The sequence below is a fragment of the Ammospiza nelsoni genome, chromosome 14 (genome assembly GCF_027579445.1).
Source record: "Ammospiza nelsoni isolate bAmmNel1 chromosome 14, bAmmNel1.pri, whole genome shotgun sequence".
Lineage (NCBI taxonomy): Eukaryota > Metazoa > Chordata > Aves > Passeriformes > Passerellidae > Ammospiza > Ammospiza nelsoni.
The window spans coordinates 7,328,039-7,356,031 of record NC_080646.1 but is presented as its reverse complement, the minus strand read 5'-3'; the positions used below and the strand labels follow the sequence as shown (position 1 = coordinate 7,356,031).

Here is a 27,993-nt window from a genome sequence, read left to right as displayed (position 1 = left end):
GGGAGGAATTGTTTGTTGTTCAGTATTTCCTGAGCTGAAACACCTGAGGATGTCTAGGACAAGTTTGGAGTCAACAGGGATGATTCTTCCATTCCATGTCCATGCTGACTGGACTTTGGCTGCTCTTAAAAGCTGTCCAGGCTGATCTCTGCTTTCCTGAGATCTGGGGAGAGTCCTGGGAGTAACCAGTCAAGTGCTGGAACCATCCCTGGGGTAGTGATACCATCCCCATAGGTTAGAGTCAGTTCTGTTCAGAAAGCTGGGGCTGTTTCTCAATGCAGCCAAACTACCCAAGCCTCTCACCTCTGCTGTAAAAACCTGAAATAGCAAATTTCCTGCGGCGAAGTTCAGGAACCCTTTTCTTCAAAGCAATTCCCTTTGCATAAAACTTTACTATGGAGGGCAGGACCCTTTTCTATTTTCAGTGTTCCCTGACTGCAGCCAACAGATCTAGAGAGACAAGAGAGGCTACCTGTGATCCCCATCCATCCTTTAGTTTTTCCCTTCCCCCTGACTGTGAAACTGTTTTTCTTTCCCCTGTTTTAATTTGTTTTGTCCAAGTGTGGTTCCCAACACCTGCTAGAGGCTGCCTGCATGCAGTGTGCTCGCTTCCTTCTCCTGTCCCCATTTGGAGCATCCCATTAGCCTGAAAGCTGTGACAGACAGGGAAAAGAGCTCAATGCCTCCTTTTAAGCAAGATAGACTCTCCCTTGGTGGAGATCCATTCACAATGAGTTTCACTGGGGTGTCACCAGAAACAAGGAAGGATTTTGTACACAGTAGGTCAGAGATGCTGATGGTTCTGGGTTTTATCAAGGTGGGTAAAAATTTAAACCGTATTTAAATTTAAACTGATTTAATCTGCATCTAGAGCAGAAGAAGGTCAAGAACCTTATGCCAGCATAGTAATCCAGCTCCCTGATTCCAGCACAGATGGGCCAGAAAGAGTGTGGGTCATGAACTGTTCATGCTTTGGGAGGAGCACTGCCACTTACAGTCCATCGAGATTGGAATGTGCAAATGTAAAACCCTCCCCTCTCATCTTGTCTAGGTTGTTAAACCCATTTCCTCACTGCAGTCCAGCTGGCCACTGGCCTCCTCCTGCCTTCCCACCTCTCAAGGAGACCATGATCTCAGCTCTCCTTTACCATGGGGGCAGCCAAGAGATCTTTTGTGTGGTGACACACTGATTAGGAAAAGGTGGGGAGCACCCTCAGCCTCGGTGTGATCAGCAAATAAACTGGAGGCAGAGAAGTTTAGTGAGATCGTGGATAAATTACGCTTTGCTTCATGACAAACTGAAGACACCCCTAAAAAAATTTAAATGCAAGTATCTTCATTACCATCCCTAATTAAGATGCTTGTATGGAAGGAAACCACTGCTTTTCTTTTTTTCCTGCTGATTCCTGCATAGTCAGAGTTTCTCCTGGCTTTCCCCTCCTGATCCCCCCAGTTTCATACTCCTGCCTCTCCCAGCTCCTTCTCCCCCCTCTCTGGATGGAGAAAGGCCCTATTTGAAAGCAGCTTTAATACCCAGGGCTGTTTAGGGCCCTGCTGTCAAAGAGAGCGTGTTCAATGTACAATCAAGGGGCAACGATGCACAAAATTGCACACACACACGGAATGGGAATCTTTTCTCAGCGCGTGTTGAGCTTTGAACGCTTAAGTGATTCCACCTCTCCCTTCCCCATCCAATTATGTGGGCGACACATGATAAGATTGCTAAAGGCATTAGTGAGGGAAATCTTTATACTGCCTAATCAATAGTGTTCTGCTCAGCACAAGGCATCTCCCCACTCTGGCCTCTCAGCCTTGCTCCTGTTTGCCTTCTGAAAACACCTGGAGTTCACCTCCTCTCTTTTTGGGCTGTGGAGACCAAGAGTTAAAGCAGCAGTGTATCTGTTGAGAATGGTTGTAGTTAAAGAGTTTCTTTCTTGCTTTATAAAAACCCAACGAAACAAAACAAAAAACCAAACAAATATGTATAGAGAACCCTGCCAAACTCACATATCAGAGTTTTTGGAAATGTTTGCTGCAGAGGGACCTTCTGCCCCTTTCTGCTGTATGGTCCTTACAGGAATGGCCAAAAACCTTCTAAGCAAAGGAGCTGGATGATAATTTTTCTGAGCATCACTGAGGCAAGACGCCAGATTTTATGGGCCACTAGACAGATCCAATATAGCAAATCCTCTGTTCCACTGTGGATTCTGAGACCAAATTATCAATTAATGTGAAGCATTAAAAAATCCAAATCCCTTTTAGTTCCCTGCAGTCATTAGTGACAAGATACAATATCTATAGCTCAAATGCTTTGCCAGCATCCCCTGGCAGCAAGGCAGAAACTTCACTCCTATTTTTTCCAACATATATGAAAAAACATATGAGATCAGTGGTTTTTACTCTCAAATTCAGCTGCCTCTACATATTTACTTAGATGGAGAAATAAATCAGGTTTGGGTTACTCTCCCGGTTAGTTATTTGTTATTGGAATAAATGCATGGTAATAGATCTGACAGAGGAGATGTTTCCCTTTCAGCTCTGTGTTTGAGGTAGAATTTGCTTTGTTCTGCACTATATTATATTGATGTTTTTCTCCCACTGCTGGATGACTTCATTTGCTCTACTTCTTTCCAACATCCGTGCCTCTGCCACAGCTGGCTTTAGGATGCAGTTTCATGCACAGACTTCTCTTTTGTTTTCCCCCAACTGTAACGCAGAGGCAATTTAAACAACCATCATGAAACAATTTTCTAAGCTTTTCCTCCCCACAATTCCTACCTCAACTTTTTGGGAAGGGAGGTGAGTCAGTCATCCAATGGGCAATTCCCCAAGCAGAATGAGCTGTCAGCTACATTCGGCAGCTCAGTCTCCACTGATGATGCAGGGTGGGCAGGTGCCCAGGGCAATGACCAGCTGGACACACCCTGAGGCCGTATTTGGGGCATTCTCCAGGCAGTTCTCAGCCTGAGTTCCTCAGCAGCACAGCCAGGAGTGTACCCCCAAACCGCTGTGCTCACCAACTGCCTTTCCATCTTGGAATTTTGTCCTCGTGGGAACACAAACACTTCACTGGAAAGTCAGCAGACTTTATGCTTCTCATTCACTCCTAATGTGCTCACTGAGATCCCTACCCCTTTTTCTCTCTCCTATTCTCCAAATCTTTCCTACTTTGCTGCAGAGGAAAATGTAGTGCTGTATTTCCTGCCCCAGAATTTTGCTTCCCCTGCCCCTTTCTAAACTTCAGATTTCTGATTCCTGGCAGGTTTGTGGGTGATTTGGAGCTGTGGGATCAGCTATTTTCTTCCCCAGCCTGTGACGGTACTGATGGGACAAAGATATTTGGGCCAGTGTAGGGTGATGTGTGAGGTGCTTCAGTGTGACATTTGGCCAACGACACCTTTAACTCTGGTTGGTCTGAGCTTATTCAGTGAAGATATCAGACCTGGGCCTTATTCTGCTGGCAGAGGCAGATGAGTCCCTGCACCATGCTCAGAAGGGCTGGCAATGGGCAAGAAGCAGGATGCTGAAGTACCAGACACAGAGCAAGTGCTCAAGCATCCTAGAATTTCTCGTCTTGAGAAGAATTTTGGGTCCGTCAAGGGATGACATTCTGTGTGACCATTCAGTGTGGCCTCACAGTCCAAGGAGAAGTTTCAGGAGGCTGAGTGCCCCTTGACTCCTGCCCAGCTCACCCTGTCTGTGCCCTGGTGCAGGTGTGGGGTGTGAGGTGGTGGCCACAGGGGCCAGAAGGTCTCACCTGCATGATGCCCTCACAGCAAAGGCTGAGCAGCGTTGGGATGTTGCAGCCAGCAAACGACTTTTGGTTCAGTTAAAGACACACCCTTTCCCTTCTTGTCCCCTTGCTTCATCCCCCCGCATCCCTCCCTCCCTCTCTCACCCTTCCCTTCTCTTTTGTTTGTCTCCTTCCCTTGTTCTCACCCATTCACTGTCAGGAAGGGCCGCGTCTGAAGGGCCAGCTCAGCGCAGCGTGGCAGCGACAGAGACTGGCACCGTCGGCAGCTGCAACAGTGAGTGATCCCAAACCCTGCAATGGGGGACTGCTGCTGCTGGGGCATGGAATGACTCCTGGGGCTGAGTGGTTTTGGGAACAGCTCGGGTTTGGTGCGTTTGGCAGTGAAGGGGCTCTGGTCTGTGATGGGAGGTGCACACGTGTCTGCTGTAGCCGCTCTCTGGGGCTCCTCTGGATGGTGAGGTAACAGTGCAGAAGCCCTCAGTGCCACCTTCCTCTGAGGGTGTCCAGGCTGTGTCTGCACTAGTGGACAGTGTGGGCTGGGCTCTGGTGGCAGCAAGTACAGCCTGGTTTGTCTCTGTGCAGCTAAACTACCCCATGTCTCCAAGCAGGGTGGCATTTGCACTGCTCGTTGGGACTGTCCCTGACCTGTGCTGTCCTCTCAACAGCTGCCTGGACAGTCAAACTGGGTGGTTGTATTGTCACATACCAGCCCTGGCAGCTTTTATGTGCTGGTCTGAGCACACTCTGGGTGTCTGCAGCTGGGATTGAGTGGATGCACCCCACACTGCTGCTCCCATCCCTTGGCCAGAGGGGTTGCTGTGAGTTTGAAGCTCTGACAGAGAAAAGGAGCTTGGTTCTGCCAAGGGTGTGGCTGATGGGAGCCACGTGAGCTGTGTGAACCTGCTGAGGGCTGGTGACACCTCTGTTCACCCTGCCCTCCTCCCACAGGGCAAAGGCAGCATCCCATGGTGCTCTCTGCAGCATCCTCAGCTCAGTGTCCCCTCCAGGGAGCTGCAGGAGCCTGAGAAAGGACCAAACATCCAACTTGGTTGTCCTGTGGGATTTTCCTGCTGGCACACAGGGAAATGCTCTGTTGATCCAGAAAGTTAGGGAGTCTTTGCTTGAGCCTGTTTTGGAAGTGGGTGGAGCTAATCCACCCTAAGACACTGAACAGAGCAGTTATGACCCCTCATAGTTTAAGGCAGGAGAGTGATGGCTTCCACTCTTTATTTCCCAATAACTTCCCTGTGCCAGCAGTCCCAGAGATGAGCATAAATATCTGCAAAGTAGGCATGTGTGAGATAAATCACCTCAACATCCTGTGGCACTGTGAGGGGAGCTGTTTGCTCCTGGCCAGGTGATGCAGGATGAGTGCCAGGACCCCTCCTTCTGCCCCAGAGAACACCTACAATAGCTGAATGGATCCTGCAAATCCTTCCTGGGGTCTGTGACACAGCAAGGCTCTGGCACTTCCTGACTGTTGCCAGAACCAAATGGGAGTGTGGGTTTAGATATTGCTGATTTTGCAGAGGATATGTCAGCAGATAAGAAGATTTGCCACTGAAAGGTGATTTTGTTATGCTTATGCCTTTCTGAGCCAAAATTGAATTGTGGGGTGTGGATGGGAATTTAGTTCCAAGCACTGATGTAATTTTGTATCCTTGGCCCTGAAGGCAGTTTTAAAAAAATTATTTTCCCCTGTGCCCTGACACTATTTTGTTGCCTTTGAATCATGTCCTTATGACAGAACAGATACTGGGGTTGACCTTTGCAATGTGACATAATAATATGTGACTTCTTTATAGCTCTTTTCATTCAAAATGCTTGGCACACTATGAATCTGATCTTGCAACCACTTGCCACTGGGCCTAGCACTCACTGCTCCAAGCAATCCCTGGGGAAGCCAGAGGAGCACAGAATTGCTACACCTGGTATTACTTGCAGGATCAGGCCCTGGAGAAATGTAGCACATCTGTGAATAACCACATCTTGGAGAGAAAAAGCCTTACCCTCTCATTTATCATTTTTATTGACTATCAGAATGCCATGCCCAGCACTAACATGACAGCCTCCCCTTGGCTACAGTGTCATGGCAGGAGATGCTGGGGCAGTATTCATAGCTATTATCTACCAACCTTCTTGCTTTTTTTATTATTTTTTCCCAGCTCTAAAAGCCTGTTAATTAATTAACTCCTTTAGCTTATCCTGCACCATTTGATCCTGCAGAAATCACAGCATTTTATCTTATTAGCAAGTGGGAATTAAAGAATTAAAACTGCTAGGGGGAAAAAAACAAAGAGCATTATCACTTTCCCTGGGCATCACTTCTGAAAAAATCTTGCCCTGAACCTTCAAAAGCCCCAAGCTCAGCCCCCAGGGCTTGATAAAGGACGTGGATCTTAGATCAGTGAATGCTTGGGCTGAAAACTGCTTTGTGCTCTGCTCTGCCTGTTTGGAAAGGGAGGGCAGAGCCAGGTGCAGGGAGAAAAGCCCAGCAGTGAGACCCCAGACCTGCACTGTGCTGCAGGTCCCTTTCCTGCCACCATAGGAAATTCCATTAGTTCTCCTGTGCCTCGTTTTGCCATTGTTAAAGAGCGATCCCTGTTCGTGCTCACCAAGGAGATTCACATGAAAATAAGATTGCAAGGGGCACAGTCATTGCAGCATTGGGAAACAGGTAAGTACCTTAGGAATATGTAGGCCATCTGTGAGCTGAGACATTTGAGGTATTGGTTCACAGAGAATGAATTTTGGGAGTTCTCAGTGGCTGGAAAGTGCAAAGGAAGCAGGTAGGATCCCTGCACCCATCTCTGCTTGGTTTGCTCTAGATCAGTAGAACCAGGAAAGATAACTGCTCCATCCTCTTGTGGATGAGAATTGATTAAATCTGGGCATGGGGACCCACTAACCATCACCAGGTACCTGCACACTTCACCACTGTTTGCCACCAGCAGAGCACTGCATCCCCACCACACCCTTAAAAACTCCTTTAAAAAATTACTTCATTAGGAGTAAAGAGATCTGGAAAGGGTTCCCTGGATCATCAAATCCAATCCCCTGTTGCATCAATCACATCAGATTTATCTTTTTCATAATCAAGCACCACTATTAACTGTGTCCCTAAGGGGAAGAAGACAGTCCCAGAATCCCATTGCTTTAAATTGTAGCTGCCCCTGATTTCCAGTCTATGCTTAGTCATGGCCCATTTGTTAAACAGCAGGTACCTGGCGTGGAAGCAAGAAATTTAACACAGTTTTTATTAAAATAACCACCCAGAAATCCTCACCACAAAAAAATGCTGAGGCTGCAGAAGAGAACGTGCAAGGTCAGGCAATGATAAGGGGGAGGCCTGAGCTCACTCTTGCCCCTGCCTTGTAGAACAGACTTCACATCATCTCCTGAGTGACCCAGGTGAGGAGCAAGGCAAAAGTACTCACAGCACAAAGGAACCTTGTTGCTATTCTTCACCATCATATTCATTGTGTAACCCTCTGTCTCTCTTGCCAGGTATAACTAATGCTGAGCTAAACATTTGGCTATTTTTTTCCTTTTGCTGACAGGCTTTTCCCTGCCATTTATAGCTTCACTGTGCAAGCCATTACCTGCACAGCATTTTTGAGGAGGCAGTGAGTTCACAGAATCATGGGATTGTTTGGATTGAAAGGGACATTAAAGACATCCAGTCTCCTTCCCCTGCCATGGGCAGGGACACCTTCCACTGAACCAGGTTGCTCAAAGCCTCATCCAGCCTGGTCTTGAACGCTTCCAAGGGTGGAGTTTCATTGTCCTGTTTTGCAGATTAGGAAAGGAATTCCACAGTTATCAGCCATACGAACCCATGGTGGTTCAAGAGCAACTTTCCCCCTCCAAAATGCCCCTGCTTTGTCCAGTGCAGTCTGATTGACTCCAAACCATGCAGGTGCTGCCCAGGCAGAGGAAGGTGCCTGGTGCAGCAGCTCACTGCATGCCATGAAAATGATGGGATGCTCTAAACCCATGATTTATCCAGTTAGTTCATCTTAATACACAATGGATAATAATACAATGAATGGAGAAATTGGTGAGCACAGGCTCAAGTGTAAAAGCTCAGTGTAACCCATCAGGTGTGATGACCCATCCAGGTGTGACCTGGTGGCAACATGGAGGTGGTGCTTAGCTCAGGCCACTGCTGCACAGAATGGCCAGAGTGACTAAGGAGGAGGGCTCCTTTGCCAAAACCAGGTTTGGAACTAGGACACTGCAATCCCATGTTTGCTTATTTAACTTGGCAGGTATTCAAGTGAAACAGGCACAGAGGGGAGGTATCAGAGCTGATCTCAGTACCCACATGTGGGATTTTAAGTTTCTATTTCAGTGCTCATGCTTGGAAAAGAAATGCAAGCAGACCCTCTCACCCTCCTTTTTCCTTTTTCTTTTTTTTTAAAGCACTATTTAAATGTCATAATAATCATATAGTGCCCACCTTAATGTGCTGAACAAATTAAAATATTTTATTAGTCTATAATCTGAAAATCATTACTGTGCTTACCATAAAAAACTGCAGGTCTTCAGAGGGAATGATGTCAGTGGGTCTGAATTGAATGCAAATATATTTTGTTGCCGTGAAGGTAGCAGGGGTCAGACAGGCAGCCCCCAGCCCCAGGGCAGCAGGCTGTTAGCAGGGGAGGGAATGAAATGCATCTCACAGAGGGGAGGGAGAAAATGGATCTCTTGGCTGATTTTCCTGGAGTTTTGCAGGGTGAATGCCTGGGCCTGGCTGGTTGGGATGGTTTCAGAGGAAAGCATTGGTGCTGCTCCTGCCCACCTCCCTGGGGTAAGGAAGTGCCCCAGACAGCTCATCCCAGCATGGCTGAGCTGCTCAGAACCTCTGGCTCCATCCTGCTTCCACTGACAGCACAGGTTCCTTTTCCCCTTAGGCATCCTGGTGCCCCCTTCCTTCTGCAGATGATTCTGGATGTGTCTCTCCAAATAATTCAGTGTCTCTCCAAAACACAGCTCATGCAGCCCCAGGAAAGCAGCCTGTTCCCACAGCAGCCTCTGGCAGCTGGCTCCCACAGAGGCCAGGTGACAAGGCGGTCCCTGCTTTGGCCAGGTGAGCCTGGACACTCCCCGAGCAGCGGCTCCTGAGTCCCTTGCGCTGCACAGAGCCAGTGGGGCTTCTGCTGGTTACTCCTCAGTCGCCTTGGGCGAGTGTCAGATGGTTCAAAGATTAATTACCATTTAACTGGCCGTATTTCCATCTCTGCAGAAGGCTGCAGTGGAAAAGACAGGAGTTCTGGGATCATTTACCCTGGTATTACACAGCAGATTACCCTGTACTTACGAGGTCACCAGTTAGTGTGTAATTAGACCTCCAACGCAGGGAATCTGTGATAGGCTTCCACACCACTCTTCCTCCTGGTGCCAGAGAAGCACAGGGATGGCAGCAAAGTGCAGGCTGAAGCCTCATTAGGTGCATTTAAAGCTGTTAAATAGTTTAAAATTCAAGCCGGGGGAGGTGCAATGAGAGGGTAGCAAGGCCACCTGTACCTGTCAGAGAAAGGGAGGAATAAAACCCCAGAGTAGTTTATCTAGGAAATGCAGGAAAGCCAAAACAGAAAGGAAGGAGATCCATGTGCCAGGCTGCTAAAAGGCAAAAGGCTCTTCACATGTCACCAGGAGCAGCTTTGCCAGTGGTGAGGGACTCTGCTGAGCCTGAGACCCTGCCCATGTCCCTGACCATGCCATGGGGTGGTGTCCATGGAGCCATGGAGGATGCTGCAGTGCATCAGGACAATGCCTCTTGCTCCAGATTGCTCTCCCCCATTTCTCACGTGCACCCAAATCTAACACCTACTCACAGAGCATTTGGAAGAATGACAAATGCCTTTGATTATCAAGCACAAATTCCAGTGGCAGCTCATTGCATCTCTTGAGTGGCTAATAAAGCAGCAAGCCCATTCTGATCAATATACAGCAAATAGTGCTGTAGAGTGAGATTGTGCCCGCCCCAGGCCACGTTGCATTTTGTCTTTTTAAACCATGTTCTCTTCAAGCCAAGCACAGCCTCTTTTCAGTGGCAGCTCCCTAGAATTTCTGCCTTTCAGTGAGCCAGTGAAACAAATGCTGTTCTGAAACCCCTCCATGTAAAGAACCCAAGCTAAAGAGCAAAGCGTGTGTCTCTACAGCAATCACTGGTTTAAATACTCTTTTATTACATAGTCACATGTCTCCAATTCCTCCCCACAAAGAGCATCCATACAGTCAACAGCTTCTGAAGAGGTGAGGCAGAAACAAAGACAGTGTGAAGCCATTGATTACTGAGGATAGAAAGGGCTGTATGTAAATAATTTGTCTGAAGGATGACCAGAGTGGGGAGATGTGCTACCTGATTGCAAATATTTACAAAGTTGTGAGCTTGAAGGCTAGAAAATGTTGAGAGAAGTGCATGGAAGTTAGCACAGGGATAATGTGGTGAGGATGACTGGGGAAAATCAGTGTGGCAAGCAGGAAATTTCCGTCGTGTAGGCAAGATTTGCTCGTGATTTCCTGAGGGAGGCTGTGGGTTGTTCACTTGGTTATATATGGATTGGCACCCATCAATACCTTAGCAAATCCTTTAGGGCCTGCTCTCACAAAGGTAAGGGAGAAGAATGAAATTTAATGGGGGTTTTTTTCAGCTCTACTCCCTCCTGTGAAAATTTTTCCTAGGCAGGTGCATGTTATTGTGGGGGCACGGCGCACACACACCCCTAACACTCCTGGACTGGAGCGGATTATCCAGAGGAGTGAAAGCAGCCAGGGCTTTAAACCCAGCATCTGTAGTCACGTTTATCCTTGAAGTAAATGCTCCAGCAGTGACATAATTGAGGGCTGTCCTGTCTGCTCAGCATATGTCTGCAGGGGTCATTCATCCTCTCTGACACTGCAGAACATTAGCGGTTTTTGAGACTCACTTTCTCCTTCCGTCCTTCCGCCTGTGGCTAACCCTAATGGAGAGCTGGTGGCTAGAGACTCTTCTAGGAAAGCTGGCCTGTTTGGAGAGCTGGCTGTCTTGGAGGAGCCCTAAATTAGGGCAAAACCAGGCAGATGTGTCCTACTGGGTGCTGGGTTTGTGCAATGGCCCCAGCGGGGCTGGTTGGGGTGGAGGGTCTGGCTGGCTGCAGGAAGGGGAGCAGAAGGCAACTGGTGATATCTGTGATGGCCACTTAGTGCTCCAGGGCTCTAATGGCATCTGGGAAACAGGTTCCTGTGTTTGTGGGTTTGCTTATTTATTTATGCTCCTGGCTAAATAAAGTAGAGAGGAAGAATTTTAACACAGCGGTTGAAATGCATGGGACTGCAGCAGCTCTGTCCTACTCAAGGGCATCCAGACAACTTGATAGAGAATGGAGGGAACTTCAATGCATAGAAAGTCTTAGCTGGAAAAACAGAGAAGAGAATGCAAAGCTTGGTTCCTTCAAATTTTTAAAATTAACTTGTTTTCCAGCAGAACCCAGCAGCCCAACCCCAGCCTCACCATCCGCACATCACATTTTATTTATTCCCCTTCCTGGTGCCACTGCTGCTCCCCTGTGACAGCAGTGCTGAGGTGCTGTCACTGTCCTCTCCTGTGCCTGTCCCTTTTGGGCTGTTGCCACCATCTGCAGCCTCTCCCCTGCTTGCCACACCCGCTTTGGGCAGGGATGCTTGAGGTAGGCACAGAAAAGAGATGTCCATGGCAACTTCCCCTAGTTTAGGTCTCAGGAAGTTCAGCCAAGAACATCTCTGTCCCCAGTGTGTCTCTACAGTGCTCTGACTGATGGAGGCTGGGGATGCAGGTTGGGGTTTGCCCTGCTGTGAAATGCAGCGTTTCATTCAGCAGCGCCAGAGCTGGCACAGCTTTCCCACCGGCGCTGATGGGTTTAATCACATCATTAGTAGGTGTGACACTGCAGCCTCCGATGATGAGCTCTTTATTCTAACACAGCTTTCAGCGTGTTTATCTGAGATGCCATCTGTGCCTGCACTGCCTTCATTAGGAGAGAAAGCCTCTGTATCTTCTGACATTGGTCTGTATTTCTGTGATATTTCCCTGCTGAGAAACCACTGTTCAACTAGAGGGTGCGAACCCACACCTGAAGGAAAGCAATATTACCCAAAATGCCTAAATGGGCCAAATAGGCCACTAGGAAGTGCATTGTTTGGAGTAATCCTCAACTGGTACACAAAACTGGCTACAAGAAATGATCTAGCTATTTTATTCCTGAAAGATTTTCATCTTGGTAAAGCAGTTATGTCTCATGCTTAATCTAAAGTGCTGTAAGTTTTCAGGCAAGCAAAGAACAGTTTTTAATTTTTAAAATACTTTCTATTTTTGTACCTCCATACCATGCTTGTACATAGAAGTTTTCGGGTTGCTTGTCCAGGTTTTGGATACAAAATCATTAAGATTTGTGGGTGCAGATCTGAGTGTCTAACCTTCCCCCTTAAAAACTCCATGGTATACATATTATTACCTGTATACTATATATGCAGCTATATATTTCTGCAGCTGTCCATTGATCAACAAAGTGGCAGCATGATGTGCTCATGGTGTTCTACTGCTCTTGACAAGATTCACAAAACACAAGCCAGGCAGGAGCTGCCACATCACAGTCTATCTACACATAAAAAAAGGGAATGCTTCCATAGAGAGGTGGCATGCCCTGGCTTGTATCAGTTTTCTGTCTGCATGCTGCCAGGCCGATGCTCAGCGAATCTGACATTAACAAGAAATAGATTTCCAAACAATCTCGCCTAATGAATTTTGAATATTATCATGATTAATGCTAAGGCAGTTGAACTGATTATCCAGTATCCAGAAGTAATGGAGCCTTATCTACATCTTGTGTAGTCCTCAGTTAGGAATGGCTTTGGCTGCAGACAAAGATGAGTGTTGCTGGTTACCCAGAGGGGAGGCACTGGCAGGACAGAGATGGAAGGGAGATGATGAGATACCCATCTGAAAGCATTTCAGCATGGAGTGATCACACATGCAGGTTCTTTATTGCTACTATTTCCTAAGCTACATTTCTCAGGCCATTTTCAGACTTGGCTTTTATACCACCAGGTTAAGATTTATTGGGCAAATATTTCTCCTCCTTCCCATAGCCAGAAACTGGGCTGATTTTCATTCTCTGCATTGCCAAAAGAACAGAATCCTGATGGATGTGTTTCTTGCATCATGATGGTTTAACTTGACTTCTTTCCGATTAGCTTTTGAGCTATTAAACACCTTTTGTAGCATTACCAGGGAAATGATAATGCAGATCATTCATGGACAGCTTCTGTTGGCACAAGCAGTCTTTGCAGAATCCAGATCCCCCTTAAAGCTGGAACCAGCAGAGAGCTGCATTGTCTCATGGGTATTACATTTCTCTGAGCAGGCCTGTCCTAAGAAAGTGTGTTCTGATGGAAGGGTCTCCAGCCTTGTGGAGACAGCTGGTAAATCTGTGAGGTGCCTAACAAACTATCTGGAGGCTGTGGTTTGAATAGACTTGGTGGCATTCCCAGCCTCTGCTGCTATCTGGGCAGTGACCATGAGAAAGGTAGCTTTGACTGGCTGTGATGTGTGCCCATCAGGTTGTGCAGGGGACTTCAGAGGCCACCACTGGCACACACAGGTCCACAGCTGCCCCGTGCTCACCCAGAGCTGAGCAGGGAACTCCAGGGTCTCTGGGGGAGCTGACCAGAGAATCCTCCCCCAGCACTACCACTTTGCTCTCTGTGTTCCCAGTGTGAGGCTCTGTCATTCTGGGCCACCAGAAGCTCTCAGTAAGTCACCCAAGGAATCAGTTTGGTCATCTCTCCTCCACCTGGGAAGGTTCTGGCAGCAATCTTTAGTACAAGAGTTTAGAACCTGCTAGGAGCTGCTGGTGCCTTTGCTGACCTCTTCACTACAGGCTTTACAAACTACAGCTCCTCTGCTCCCATAGACCCCCCTGCTGAATAAGGCATGGGTGGGGTTTCTCACAGCTCATATCCTGGTGTTGGAGATCATGGCTTCTGGAGCTTTTACTCAGATGAACATGGAACTGGCCATCCCTCTGCAGGCTGGTTGTGCAGCTGTTTGCAAGCAGCGAGTGCAGCTGCTTTGAGTGTTGGGAAGAAAAGGTGAAGAGTGAGTTGTAGTAAGGTGCGCACCAAGCAGATTATTGGCAAACACAATTAAAAATATATGTGCAATTTCTCCTGTTTCCCTTGTCTTAACCATCTCCTGCATTACCTCTGGCATTTTTAGACAGTAGATAATGTGGCTGAGAGGACTCTTGAGCACAGGCAGCTCTTGGAGCAGCAGTGATTTATCTCAGACCATTTTGAGGTAGAAGAATTTACCTCTAGCTACAGCCACCCCTCCATGTCTGCCCTCCCTCATTTGCATAAGTAATTGGCAGCTTGTTAATGGCTCATTAGGAATGCTGAAAACCGTGGGATTAAAACACACTCAGTGGAGCAGAGATGGGGGGGTAGGGGGGGGAAAGGTTGTTGTCCCTGCTTGCAAATTACACTGCTTGATTCAACGTGATTCAGAATTACAGGTCATAAAGCAACTAGATTGTTAAATGAAGTAAGGAAAAACAATGTCAATGGCAGGTTTTATTTTTAGACTCATGTTTAAACACAGTGTGTGCATCTAGGGGGAACAAACAGTCCCTTGCCAAACAGTCCTACTGACAGCAGGAAGCTCTCACCCCTTTCTCGGTTTCACATTAACCCTGCCTGGTCAGTGTTTCCTGCTCCTGAACCAGTCCATCTGGCTCCTCGCATCACCTCGTGGCAGGGACATTTGGTTCCTTTTCCCATGTTCTCTCCGGGTAAATCCAACCTTCTCACCTCTAGCAGCAGGCAACCAGCATGTTCCTTTCCTTGGGCACGACTGGGACACCCAGCACAGCTCTGTGCAAATAGGAGAAAACAGCTCCAGGTTGCTTTGTGCGTTCTGTACCTCTCAAAAATCCCTAGAAAACTGCTGTGAGATGCTTTTGGTTGTTGGCAGGGAGGCAGGCAGGGAGCCTTTTGCTGTGGCACTGCCAGAGCTTGCAATGCAGGAGATGGTTGGTGTAGCCAGTGAGAATTGTCAGAAGATCACATCTGCTGTTCCTGGAGAGTGGAGCGTGCTGAGGACACAGCCAAGTCAGTTGAAAAGTTTGATGGAAGCTGTTTGCTGACTGTTTAATCTCCATTTCAGCACTGGCTATGGCAGCAGTGACTGCAGAGACACAAGGGGTGAAGGCAAGGACAGGGCTGTGATGGCTTTTGAGTCACTTTGAGGATGCTCAGCCCATGGGCTGGTGCAGCTATAACACACCCTGCCTTTCCGTCAGGAGAACACCCTGGGGATTTTTGGAAGCCAAAAATTTTGGGTAATTCTGGCAATGGTGCAGTCTCAGATATAGTTAGGACCTTTCTTCCTGGATAAGCTGAAAGGAAATTACAGATAAAGCACTTGGGAATCACATCCAGGCATAATTTGCAGTTAAATTCAGCAACCTCTGATCTAAACTTGGGTACTTAAGAGCCTGCTAAGGTGACAGTTGAAACCATGAAGTGGGGACAGCTAAGGTTCAGCAAAGCTCAGCGCTCTCTGGCATGTCAGAGTTAATCCCTGTGCTTTGTAAAAGGTGCCCAGGAATCTGTCAGGGCTCACAGAGGCAAAATACTGGCACATCTGAAAAATTTCTCAGTGCAGCTGGATCCAGGCTGAAGGCAAGGAAGGAGTGTGTATTCTGGATCCCCAGCCAGCAGCATGTGCTGCTCTTTGTATCACCCTGAGATGTCACCTCCTTGTGCCCCAACCTGAACTGACAAACATTGACTCACAAAGGCACAATCTACAGCAGTTTTGTTTGTTGTTCTCCAAGAGCTCAACTTAGCCAAACAGAGCAGCTTTTCCTCCTTCTTGCTTTCATTGCTTTTTTTTTTTTTTTTTTCTGCCCTTACATCCCCTCAGATGACCCTGAGAGCCACCTGTGGCTCTTATTCATACAAGGCTGTCCAGAGCTGCTGAATTAACAGCACATCCTGCCTGCAGCAGGAGTCAGCATGTCCTGATGGGGACTTACAGCTGGCTGCTGGGGAAGGCTCAGAGCTGCATCACCCAGCTCCTCGAGCTGAGCTCTAAAGGACACAAGATTTGGTGTGGTCCAGGCTGGGATGGCATCCAGGCCTGCAGGGAAAGAAGATCCCAGGTCACCCCTACCTACAGCAGCAGGAACAGAGATGGCAATCAGAGAATGTGTGTCTTATCACTAGGCTGAGTGGAATTTCCTGGAGAGGAATGGTGCCAAGGTCTCCACTGCTGCTATGTGATTCTGTACAAACTCAAGTGTCTCTGCTTCCTGCACAAAAATGAGAAGTTCAAATAATGCTGCATGATACAAAGACATCTACAGTGGTTCTTGTGATCTTCTCAAGGCAGGAGCAGAGCCTCCATTAAGTGTGCCAGGAGCAGGAGGAAAGGTGGCAAATCACCTTGGAAAGCAAATGTCAAATGACCAAGGAAAACAGAAGCACTGGGGTTGTTGTTGTTTCTTTCTTTCTTTCTTTCTTTGGTTGGTTTGGTTTTTATTTCAACATTGCAAAGGAAACTGCACAAAAACAAAAATAAGACACAGGCTAAGAGCGTGCTGGGGACAAATCCCACTCTGAGCTGAGATCCATGGAGGTGCCTTCCAGCTGTGGGTGTAGAAAAGATGGCTCAGTAGTTCCCCTTTGAATGCTGCTTTGGACTACAGCCCTGATATGTGAGCTGGGAAGGGGGAAAACAGTGCTTCCCACCAAAAGCTGCCTTTAATGTGCTAGTATCTGTATTCCCACCAGTCCTAAATTTGCACGACGGCTTTTCAGCCCTACTCTGGTTTTGATTTCCAGGTTATCTCTGCTGGTGGCCCAAACTGTGGATTTATTGCACAGTCTTTGCTGAACACTGCTGCTCCACTACCTGCTGCTGTACTGCCAGACTCACCAGGGGATAACATGTCATCTTTTCCTTTCCTAATCAGCTGGATGTCATTCAGGAAGCTGGGACAAGGAGAACTTTTCCCCCAGACACCAGCTTTCCTTGGTGGCAGGCAAACCTCAAGTCTTATAATACTACATGTACATAGCACTTATATAGCTTTACATCCTCAAAGTGCTGTACTAGCATTAAGTAATTATCTCTCTCCCTAATGGCCATTAATGCTGGCCTTTCATGAACCTCCCCCAGCTCCCAGAGGTTCATATCTAATCCAGAATAAGCTGCTCAGAGGGAGGGGCTGGATATCTTGCAAGTCCAAGGGTTTGGATGTGTAATGAGGCTTCAGAGCAGGGGCCAGGTGCCCTGGAGTATCAGAAACACAGAGCCATGGACCAGGTCATGGCCCTGGGAGCATCCACTGGAAAGGGATGGAATCAAGGAGGTGATACTGTGATCTTGAAATAGAGAGGAAGAAAACTTTGGCTGCTCAGAGGATGTGCACTGATTGCTCTATTTATTACCAGGATAGCATTGTGAAGAGAAAGAGCAGAGCAGTGGGAATAATGTGTCAGTGTGGGCATGGGGAGTTGATCTAGGGAGAGAAAGTTAGCTAAAAATGTCAAACAAAGCTAGACAGCCATGGCAATGGGATAAAGAGGCCAGTCTGCAGATCTGTGAAGCATTAAAATAACAAGGCAAAAGGGCAAGCTTGGCAGCATCATAGGATTTAAAGAGAGGAGCAGAAGAGGATTTGCTTGTCTTATTTGCTTGCAAGCAGAGCCTTCTTCCAAACTGTGGAGTGTCTCCAGGGGAGATGTTGTAATGCCACTGTTTCAGGACACTTTACCCTTGGGGAAGGTGAGGCTCCCTGTTAGCAGGGCTCTCCCAGCCCTAGCTCCCAAATAGAGAAGATGGTGTGGGAAGAGGACATGGCTGTTTTAGAGAAGTTCCAGAAGCAGCATGCTCTTAACAAACACCATTTCTGCATGGTCACTTATTTCTGAAGCCTGCTGGACCCAGCTCTGAGCAAGGAGAGGCTGAAATAAATTTTCACCTTCTACCTAAAGGCATGGTAATGATTCTTGCCAAAGCCAAGGCTATGCCTTGCAAGCTGGCTTTGCAAAAGAAGAAAACAGCACCCATTTTTTTCAGCCTGATTTAATAGCATCATTTTGGTTTTATGCTCCTGGCAATGCTGGTCCTGTAAAACAAGTGTGTAGCTGAGGGAATCACGTGCCAGTCTACAGTGGCAGAACACAGCTCACAATCATTACACGTTATGCAAAGGATTTCTGTCACCCTGGACACACTCTGCCTCCTGTGGCATCACTGGCACAATCCCTCTGTGCTCAGCTCTAAATCATTGTGCTACATCATCAAAAAGCAGGACATAGCTGACTGCAGGCCAGGAGGACTTGGTGTTCATTTACTGCACAGCTTCAGAGCAGGGCCTTCCCCTGCCCTTCCTGCATCTGTTTTCTCATCTGTGAAATGGGAATTTTAATCCTAATCAGTTTGCAAGGGAAGCAGCAAGGGATAGTCAAAGGCAATCCTTTAAAGTGTAATAGCCAGCCTTATGTGCTGGGTTAGACATTGCAGTGGGTTTATGGTAGAGTGTAACTGATGCCTGTTCTGCTTATGGCTGGTAAGTGCAAGGCTTAATCTTTGCTCTCAAAAATGTGGCACCCTGCTTGAGATGCAAAAGATGCCTCTGCAAGGAACACTTCATCTCTGAGCTGGGTTTTGGGACCCACAAATTTCTGGGCATTGCTTGTTTGAATTTTTGTTCCCAAATTAATTTGATTATTAATTATTACCAGATTAATTTGTAGTAAAAGCTGTTCTCACATGGCTGGGAGGAATGCTTTGGCTGTTCCTGAACTTCAGCCTAGGAGCTCAGCCAAGGTTGTATTGTCACATCCTTGGGACAGCTCTCGGCTGCATGTGTCATTTTGCTGGCAGGTCTTCACCAGGGTGTGCCTAGAGGTGACCGAAGCCCTTGACTTTATTTTAGCTTTATTTTAGTGCTTAGAGATGGCACTACTGGCTTCTCTGCTGTGTTTCCATGGCCAGATCCTTGAGTGGTGTAAACCAGGATTCTCCCTTTCGAGCAGTGCTGCTGTGATACTGTCTGTGTAAGCTGGTTCACACGTTCTGAGCTGCTCTGAGACCTCTTCAAAAGGGAGTTAACTGTGCTCAGTGTGTTGTACTGCCTGTAATCACAAATGATCCTGCAAGATTCAGGATATTGCAAATGTAGAGAGCTTTTCAGCAAGTAATCATTTTGAGATTGCTGGAAAACTGAAGAGTTAGTGCTACTTAAAGGAGAATAAAATAGGCATTAGCACAAAACAGTTTTTGCAACAATCAAGTTTGATGTATGTCCTGTTCTGCTTATAACATTTCCTCAGAGCCCTTTGCAAGAAGGCAAAGCAACCTGTAAAAGCTGGTAATGTAGGAAAGAACTAAATTTGGAGTCAGGGTTTTGAAGGAACAAACAAAGAAAAGCATATTTCCATTTCTATTACAGCAGAACATTCTTAGGAGCTCAGAGAAGCAAGCTGAGAACACACCAGCCAAGCCACCTCAAAACAGGAGGTGCGGAGCTGCAATGAGCTTTTTATCCTCAAGCATCTGCACTTAGGAAAGAAAGATCTTCCTGAGACTTTTAAAAATCCTGTTTTTTTGAGGGAGGGTCTGTTTCAGAGTAAGGGAAAGGGCTGGTTTGCAGCCCTCTGAGTACAACCCTGCAAGCCTGAGTCTAAATTCTGCCAAGAGAAATCTGAACCCCTCCATGCAGAAAGCCAGCAGAGCATCCTACCCCTTTCACACCCTATTCCAACACACCTCCCTCTTGCTTCCAAGCACTGCAATGTCCCTGTACTGACCCTTCCCCACACTAGCTCTGCTTTAATCAGTCAAAGAAACCTGTGGAAACACTGGCAGCTCAGAGGAGAGCTTTTGTTTGTAGGAGAAATGTTTTCATCCGAGCGAGCACAACAATCTCATTACTTGGAATTGGCACACATATGCTGGAATCCTAGACAGCAGACACTGTCTCCCCTCATCCTTCATAGGACCAGAAAGATCTCTGCCTGTTTGATTCATCTGCAGTGCTACAAAGTTATTAGCATTGCTTTTTTGGTGTCCCTAATGAGACAAGCATCTTCCAAGCCGCTCCACAAAAGCACTTTTCTCATCACTGCTAAAGCCTCGGACACTTTACCCTTAGCAGAAAAAAGTGTGGAGATTTGCAGCCCTGCTGCTTGCAGCACTGGTTGGTCATAGCAATTAGCTGTTTCCCCACAGATGGAGCTTCTTGTGCAGAAAGACGGCACAGAGGAAAACTTGTCCTGCTCAGAGAAACTTGTTTAGGAATCTCTAGTGAATCTGAAGGTAAATACATCTGTTTTGGAACTGTTTGCATGTATCCTGCAAGCCTCCTGTGTGCCTGCTGGATTCATGTGCCTTGCAGAAGGGCTGACTCTTACCTGAGGAGCTGCCTTTCCCTGGCTTGGCATAACCCAGTTTTACACACCCAGTTCCAAACTCTCCACAAGGCTTGGCTTTCCCTCCTCCATTAATTGATGGGCATATCCCTGCCTGTGAGAGCCTGTTCTTTACCTACAAACCACATTTTGCAGGGTGGTCCTGCAGTTATTTACATATGGAAAGCAGTCTTTGAAAAGGCCTATAGCACAGTTTTGTGAGCAAAAAATCTTTCATGCAATTAGGTGATGCACAGATGCCTTTAGAGAACCTTTCTGAAGAGGGACAGCCCTCATGCTGTATCTCTGGTGGGTGCCTCAGAGTACTGAGGCCCTGAAATGTTTTGCTGACCATTCTTGCTCTGTGTCCAGGTTCACCAGACTGTGGGGCTGGAGTATGTTCTTGGCATTTGGCATTTGATTGCCTTACCAGCCCATTTTGGGTGGAGAGGATGTAATTCATCTTGGTACATTTCACTCCCTGTGCATGATGTTAACCAGGTGGGATTGCTGGGTAAACCCAGGAGTGATGGTGAGGGGGACAGGAGCCAGATCAGCTTTTTGGAACAGCTCCTTGGTGCTGTAGTTCACAGAAAGGCCCTGATTTTGTGCACATCATGTCACAGCTGACATGACAAGGGGCTCCACAGGGAAGTGCTCACAGCTCCAAGCCTGGCAGAGCTCCAGGAGCATTTGGACAATGCTCTCAGGAACATTTGTGTGATTGTTGGGGTGTCCTGCATAGGGCCAGGAGCTTGACTCGATGATTTAATTCTATGACCCCTTCCTCAGGACTGTCACCACTGAGATTTGCCTTTGTCCTCACCCAGGTTGGAGGACACACCATGCTGCCTATCCGCTGGATGCCTCCTGAGAGCATCATGTACAGGAAATTCACCACAGAGAGTGATGTCTGGAGCTTCGGGGTGATCCTCTGGGAGATTTTCACCTATGGGAAGCAGCCCTGGTTCCAGCTCTCAAACACAGAGGTACAACAGTGCTGAGACACCTCAGCTGAAAACTGTATTTTTTGCCGTCTCTCCTTTCCAGGTGGTTTGCAACGAAATTTGTACATGGATGGTCCCCTCCTTGGCACTCCCATGGTGAAGCCATAGGAAAAGTGTCATTTTCTCAGTTTAAGAGCTGGGAAGACTGAGGCCTGCAGGAATCAAAGAGCTCTGCCAAAGCCATGTGCTGGCTAATCCTCAGCCCCTCGCTGCTAAGTTCCTGACGTATCTTTCATATCTTATAAACTCTTGGGGTGCTGCCAGAACTGGGGATACCCAGATTACTGCTGGGATCAAAGTCATGCCTTGAATTTCCCTGGTTTCTCCTTTTGCAGCTAAAGCTCACTGCAGGCTCCAGTTTGTGAGAAGTTGTTTTAAGCCTGGTGTATCTCATGTGGCACATTTCCTTGGGGTTTTTGCCTTTGGGATATCTATAATATGGTTTGCCCCAGTTCACTGAGGGTGGAACCCATGGAGCTTGTTTGCCCTTGTTATTTCTTTGACTAGGAAAAGTTGCAGCCCACCAGGACAGGGCTGCCCTGTAAAAATGTTGAGGGAAGGCTGGCTGGGATTAGCAGGGTGTCACTGCTGAGGTTTGAGGCACATCAGCAGAAATGCATTGGAAAATTTTTGCTTGGAATAGCAGGAGGTATTATAGAAGAGGAAAAAGATGCTTTGACATAGCAGTGTGCGGGAACATTGAACATTTTTATCCTACTGTGTATCTAATGGATTTCAGAAATTTCACCTTTTGTAATGAAAAATGTGCATTTTCTGCTTTCTGGATACAGATCCCTTAATTAAGTGAGTTGCAGAGATGGCAAATCAAAGGTGTTGCTTTACAGCTCTAATACTTGCCCATTGGTGTGCTCAATGGGGCCTGACTGCACATCCCAAAGCAGCACACGCAAACATTTTAGAGGCACAAACAACGGAATCGACAGCGACACAAGTTATTTGTCACGCTGTTTAATGAGCTGCTCTTGCATTTCCCTCTGAGGGCAAATACAAACACACACAAATGAGCACGTGGAGCTTGAACATGGGCAGCAGGCACTCTGGAGTGTGACAGCTCAGCTTTGCCCATTCATTCTGCCTCAGTTTCCTTTGCAGGGCAGTAGGGTTAAAACCAGCCACCCTTCATCTCGAAGGTGTATTGCTTTGCTACCGTTCCTGGGATAAAATATGATCCTTCCCTTACCTGTTGGGGTATCCACTTCTTTCTGCCTGCTGACCACAGTATCCTGGTGGAATATCCCTGTGGGAGGGCACCACATTAGCTCCCATCAGTCTCATTTTTCACAGTTTGTGGAGGGATGGGCAGAACTTCTGTGGCTGCAGATAGCTCCACCAGCTCCTGCATGCTGTGGCATCAGAGCAAATCCCTGTAGAAGTCCAAATACAGTGCCAGAGCCCCATGGAGAGGCAGAGCCCAAGGAAGGACAGGTCAATGAGCCTGTGCCAAGCTCCTGGCTGCCAGGACTGGACGAGGAGCAAGCATCAGGCTGGCTGAGCATTGTCCCTGCTGGGTGTTGGCATTGGCAAGGCTGGGATGCCCACTCCCTCCTGTGCCACCTGCATGGCCTCATACCCCTACAGCATTTTCAGCAGGTTGTTCCAAGGCTGGGAGAAACCCTCTCTGAGCAAAGGAATGAGGCAGGGAACCACTCAGCCAGTCCATTACCTTCTCTCTATGCCTTTCCTTTGCCCTGGAGAGAAAGAGCCCAGCACAGGGCTCCTGTGCATGTCCAGGATGTCTTGGCAGGAACCACAACTCACCCCCTCCTCCCCACAGTGAGCATCCAGCAGCTCTGTGGCAATGCAGGCTTCTCTTCATGCTGTGCCTTGCTCTTCTTGCTTTCAGCTGGTCCTAATCTCTCCCCTCTGTGTTTATATGCAAACAGCACAGTGATAAGTATCCCTTGAGCTGCGTGGTGGGACCATTACTATTCATAAATGATAAACTCCAAACACCTCTTGCTGGGTGGCTTCCCTCCACACGCTGCCTGGGACTGGTGTTTATCTGCAGAGCGTGGCAGCTGCTCACACTCTGCAATGCTGGGACTCATCAACCCCAACCAAGGAGGCCAGGCAGTAATAGCATCTCTCTGGAAGCTCATATTTCCCTTTCCTTCTCATTCATTCCTCCAGTAAACAAAACACAAAGAGACTCTTAGGGGAGTCCTTTCCAATGGCATCCCTCTGAAGAGACTTTACTGTTATCCAGGACCTCACATTTTTCTCATTGGCAGCACCAATCTGACCCAGAACAGAGTGATAGCACTGTAAATTTTTTTTTCTCCTTCACAGATGAGATTTGACATGAAATGTCATTCTTTTTGTTGCTTTTCTGTGTCAGAAAGAGGAGAAGTGTGTAGGAAAAGATGCTCTGAACTCTTCCTTATAAACCTCTCCTGGGCTTTGCAGTGGAACGGACTCTTGGTTTTCAGACAAGAAAAATATCATTTCAGCTGTGCAAAATATTGCTGTACTGTGGGGATTTTTTCATTCTTCATTTAGCAGGAAAAGCTAACATCAAAAATTAAAACCTATTTCATTTGCTTGTGACCTCCTCTTTGGAGAATGCATTGAGGTAGGTAGGTGTCAAACGTGGAAAGTTTTTGAGATCTGAAAAACTGCAGCTGGAGACCAAATTTTCATGGTAAAATCATCATTAGCAGCAAACAGGTGATCATTAAGGATGTGCAGATCTGAGATTTGGCTTCTCAGTTCTCCCCTTGACTAATTGGTGCCACATCAGCCATGCAATATCAGGCACAGGATATCCTCCATAAACTGCCCAGCTGGTATTCAATGTTTCTATTCTTTCTTTCTTTCTTTCAGGTCATTGAGTGCATTACCCAAGGCCGAGTTTTGGAGAGGCCCCGAGTCTGCCCCAAGGAGGTTTACGACATCATGTTGGGCTGCTGGCAGAGGGAACCTCAACAAAGGCTCAACATCAAGGAGATCTACAAGATCCTCCATGCTCTGGGCAAGGCCACACCAATCTACCTGGACATCCTTGGCTAGCAGTGGCCACTTGTTGGAAGTCCCTGCTCCTTCCTCCCGTCCTTCCTTCCCTCTCCCCCTCCCAAACCCTTTTCCCCTCAGCTCCCAAGCAAACATCTTCATATAAACTCAAGTGCCTGCTACACATACAACACTGAAAACAAAAAAAAAAAGCAAAACAAAAAGCAAACCAACAAAAAACCCACAGAACAACAACCTGTAAAGCAGTTTGGCTTATATATATTTATAGATATCTCTCTCTATATAACTTCCACACCAATACAGAAAGAAGCTGCTGTTACAGAAAATTGTGAGACTATATATATAAAAAAAAAAAGAAACAAAAAAGGGAGAAAAAATACTTAAAAATATACATATAATTAAAAAGAAAAAAAAAAAAAAAGAGAAAGAAAGGAGAAGGTATCTTTCCCCCGAGCAATCAAGCAGTGAAATGTAACCCTGCTGTGACTATGGTTCGGGCAGCTGGGCAGGGCTCTAGACTGGCTGTGGCAGCAATGCCATCCTGGGTAGGAGCTGCAGGAAGAAAGCCTTGCCCTGGTTGTATGATATGCACTGAATGTGTGAAATCAGTCCTCCCTTTTCGTCCTTGCCTCCCTCCCTCCTTGCCAGCCCGCAGGTGATGGGCACAGAGCCAGGGCAGTGCCCCTGGATGAACTCTCTTTTACCAACCCCTTCCTCATCCCTTTCTGCCTTCCTGCCTTTTTCCTCCCTCCAACATTTCAGGACAATTTTTCTAATTTGCTGATTCTTAAATGTACAGACTCAAGGCTTTTGAACACACAGTCAAAGGATTGTGGCACCTACGGGTAAAACACACCGGGTAAAACACACACACAGGGGGAGCAGCCACCCTCCTGCAGGCTGCAGGCTCCTGCCCCAGCCCTCCCCTGCCCCAGCCCTCTGCCAGTGCTGGGAGAGCAGCAGGACCAAAGCAGCTGTGCCTGGGGCCCTGGGGGCCCGGTCCTGAATCATCCCCAACCCACTCCAGTGTGAGACAGGAGTGCTGCTCACCCAGGGCATCACTTTGGAGGAACAACCCCACTCCTCCCTGCCCTTATGGCTGTCAGTGGCCATGGGGTTGGTTGGTGGCCGTGGGGTTGTTCCCCTGCCCTCAGCTGTCTGCACCAGGGCCAAATCGGCCCCCGGCGTAAACTTTTGGTGAGCAGGGTTGGATCCTTGCTCTCCCCATGGGGGAAAGGCTACAGGGTGCAGACAGCTGGGAACATGCCTGCAGCCCTGCTGGGCATTCTGGGGGGTCAGCATATCCCAGCACTCTTCCTCCCCATCCTCTCCCCTTCCCCATTCGTGCCCCATGCCTCAGCCCAAGCCTCAGGCACAAGCCAGCGGGGGACAGGGAGGGGGACCAGGCTCGTGAGATGGCTGGGAACCTACCAACACCTGCCTGCAGCTCCCTTGCCATTCTCCTCACGTCACCATCCCCTGAAAGGATTGATGCATCTGCCTTTGAGCTGTTGTGAAATGCAGAGGCTGAAGAATAGCTCCACAGGCAGCCCCGGGAGGAGGGGGAAGGAGGGGAAGGTGCCTCCAGGAGCAGACGGCTCAGCGGATGGCCGCAGCGGCCAGCCTTGCATCTCAATGAGGAGAAAGGCAGCAACAGGGGGTGCTGGGGACAGCCAGGGAGAGACAGCACCATCCTCGCTGTGCCTGATCTCCCCGGAGCAGAAAATAATCCTGACCTGGGGAAATACTCAGTCAGATGCTGGATCCTGCCTGTCCGGACTGGGCTGAGAACACAAAACCTTTCTGGGCCTTTTTTTCATGTGGGTAATGGAGGATGAGGGGGAAGCTCAGCTTGGCAGCTGCTCTCAGGAGGCAGGGAACGGGTGGCACAGGCATTGTCAAGGCGATTTTGAGAAGGCAACAACTGCCAGCACAAAAATAGCCGGCTCGGATGTGGCACTTGTGGAAGGCAATGCGGATGGGGGAAGAGGGGACAGAGAGGGGATCTTGGCTCCTTCTCCATGGCCAGAGATGCAAAGGGAGCTAGGTGACTGGTTATGCACTGGAAGGGAAGATCTTGCATCCTCTCCCCATCCCCCATGTCTCCTGACAATCAATATCTCTCACTCGTGGCACGGGCATGGCCTGTCTGATGGTTTCAGATAGGGGCAGGGGACACTGGCAAAGGAGGATTGTGGTGCCAACAGCAGCTGTGGGTTTATTCTGTGTCTGTGTAATGGGCAGTGAGAGCCTGGGGTGGGAGATGATGCAGTGGTGGCAGTGCCCACGTGGGAGTGAGGACACAACCTTCCTCTGCCTGTTAGAGAAATCTAGGACAGACTGGTGCCTGTGGGGCCTGGACAGACTGCCACTGAACAGGCACCAGGAGCTCACAGCATCACCAGTGATGGCATGGTCATGGAAAGGCTGTGGGCCAGCACCAGGAGTCCACACACAGGAACACTGTACCATGCTGCCTCTCCATAGCAGGACTTTGCTCTTTTGGGAGAAGATATCCTGCCTATTTAGGTCCAACTTTGAAAGGGGAAAAGACTGGTTAAAGGGTTGCTGGCCCCAGCCTAGCTCCCTTTTTGTGCAGGCTGCTTGGCTGAAAGGGTTGGAGATTCAGCACAGGGAGAGAACAAGCAATGGCTGTTAATTGTCCAACATCTCCAGGATAAAACCCTTTCCTGGGCCAGCCTTTCTCTTACCCTAAGGGGTTTCTTGCTCTTGTGGCTCCCAGCCATTGTGCAAGGCCACAGTTTTGTCTACCCCTCTCTATCACTCCCACTCTGTCATTTCTTTTTTGGCTTTTACACTACAAAGTCACCTACAGACACTGGTTCCCAGCTGATGAGATCCCTCCTCACAGCAGCTACATCCTCCCTTCCTCACTTCTCTCCTCCTTCCCCTCCTCCCCAGCACCACCACCCTGTCCCCTTCACCACCTCTTTGTACTGCCACGATGACAAGGTGAGCTCAGGAGCCAAGTGTGACACCGAGCCTTGGTGCTGCATGTTTAGGATTAGGTGGCCTGTGAGGAGAGTTTATGTGTCTCCAGAAGATGGCAAATGGCTGAAGAAGGTGGTGATATGCTCAGGCTCTGGCTGCTTTGCTCTGGCTTTTTGTCGGGGTTAATTGTGAACTGTTGCTCAGAAGAGCTGGATAAGCTGCACTTCTGTGCTGTGACATCTGCTCTGCTGCTGCTCTGGCCCCCTTGGCCTGTCATTGTTGGATGGAGGTTTGCTGGGAGCAAGGAGAAGATTGCTTTGTGTTCAAAGACATGACAGAAATTGCTGAATCCCTTTTTGGCATGACAGTTTTGGAGGGGAAGAGGGAAAGCAGCTGTGCTGCATTCCTGGTGACCACCCTGAGACCTCGTTTGCAGAAGCACCTTTCCTGGAGCAGAAGAGAGCTTCCCATCAGCATGGACTGGGGATCTTCCCTGTAGGAAGAGGGGCTCTGTGATGGGGCTATGTGTGAGGAGAAGAACAGCAGATTTTGGGGGAAACTCTCACAGAATATCAACATATGAGTGTTTGCAGTCAAAGAGAAATGAGTTCATGCTTCTTTATTTCTCAGAGGGATACTTCCCTATGCCCTGCCTCTACTCAGAGCAGAGAGCTATCCGTGCTGCCTGGGAACATGTCTCACCCAGCTCTGGGGCAAGCCAGGCCAAATTCCCAGCATATCCAGGCAGACCTTCCCACCACCCAGCCCCTTCCACCTGCAGTTTTCTCAAGGGACTTGTGAAAGGGAGCTGGAAGGAACATCAGCCTGAGCACAGCTGAGAAG

At 48.1% G+C, this 27,993-nt stretch overlaps 1 protein-coding gene across 2 annotated transcripts in view; it reads left to right on the top strand.

The window, feature by feature from the left end:
- NTRK3 (neurotrophic receptor tyrosine kinase 3) overlaps positions 1-24,424 on the top strand; it is a 203,862-nt gene extending 179,438 nt beyond the window's left edge. The window contains exons 16-18 of one of the 2 annotated variants that reach the window (XM_059482380.1): positions 3,954-4,028; positions 21,031-21,189; positions 24,052-24,424. In XM_059482380.1, the coding sequence (XP_059338363.1) occupies positions 3,954-4,028; positions 21,031-21,189; positions 24,052-24,237 (420 nt within the window). In that variant the 3' untranslated portion in view covers positions 24,238-24,424. The remainder of the gene's footprint in view (positions 1-3,953; positions 4,029-21,030; positions 21,190-24,051) is intronic. The other variant, XM_059482378.1, reaches the window with a different exon arrangement.
- Positions 24,425-27,993: the final 3,569 nt, after the last annotated feature.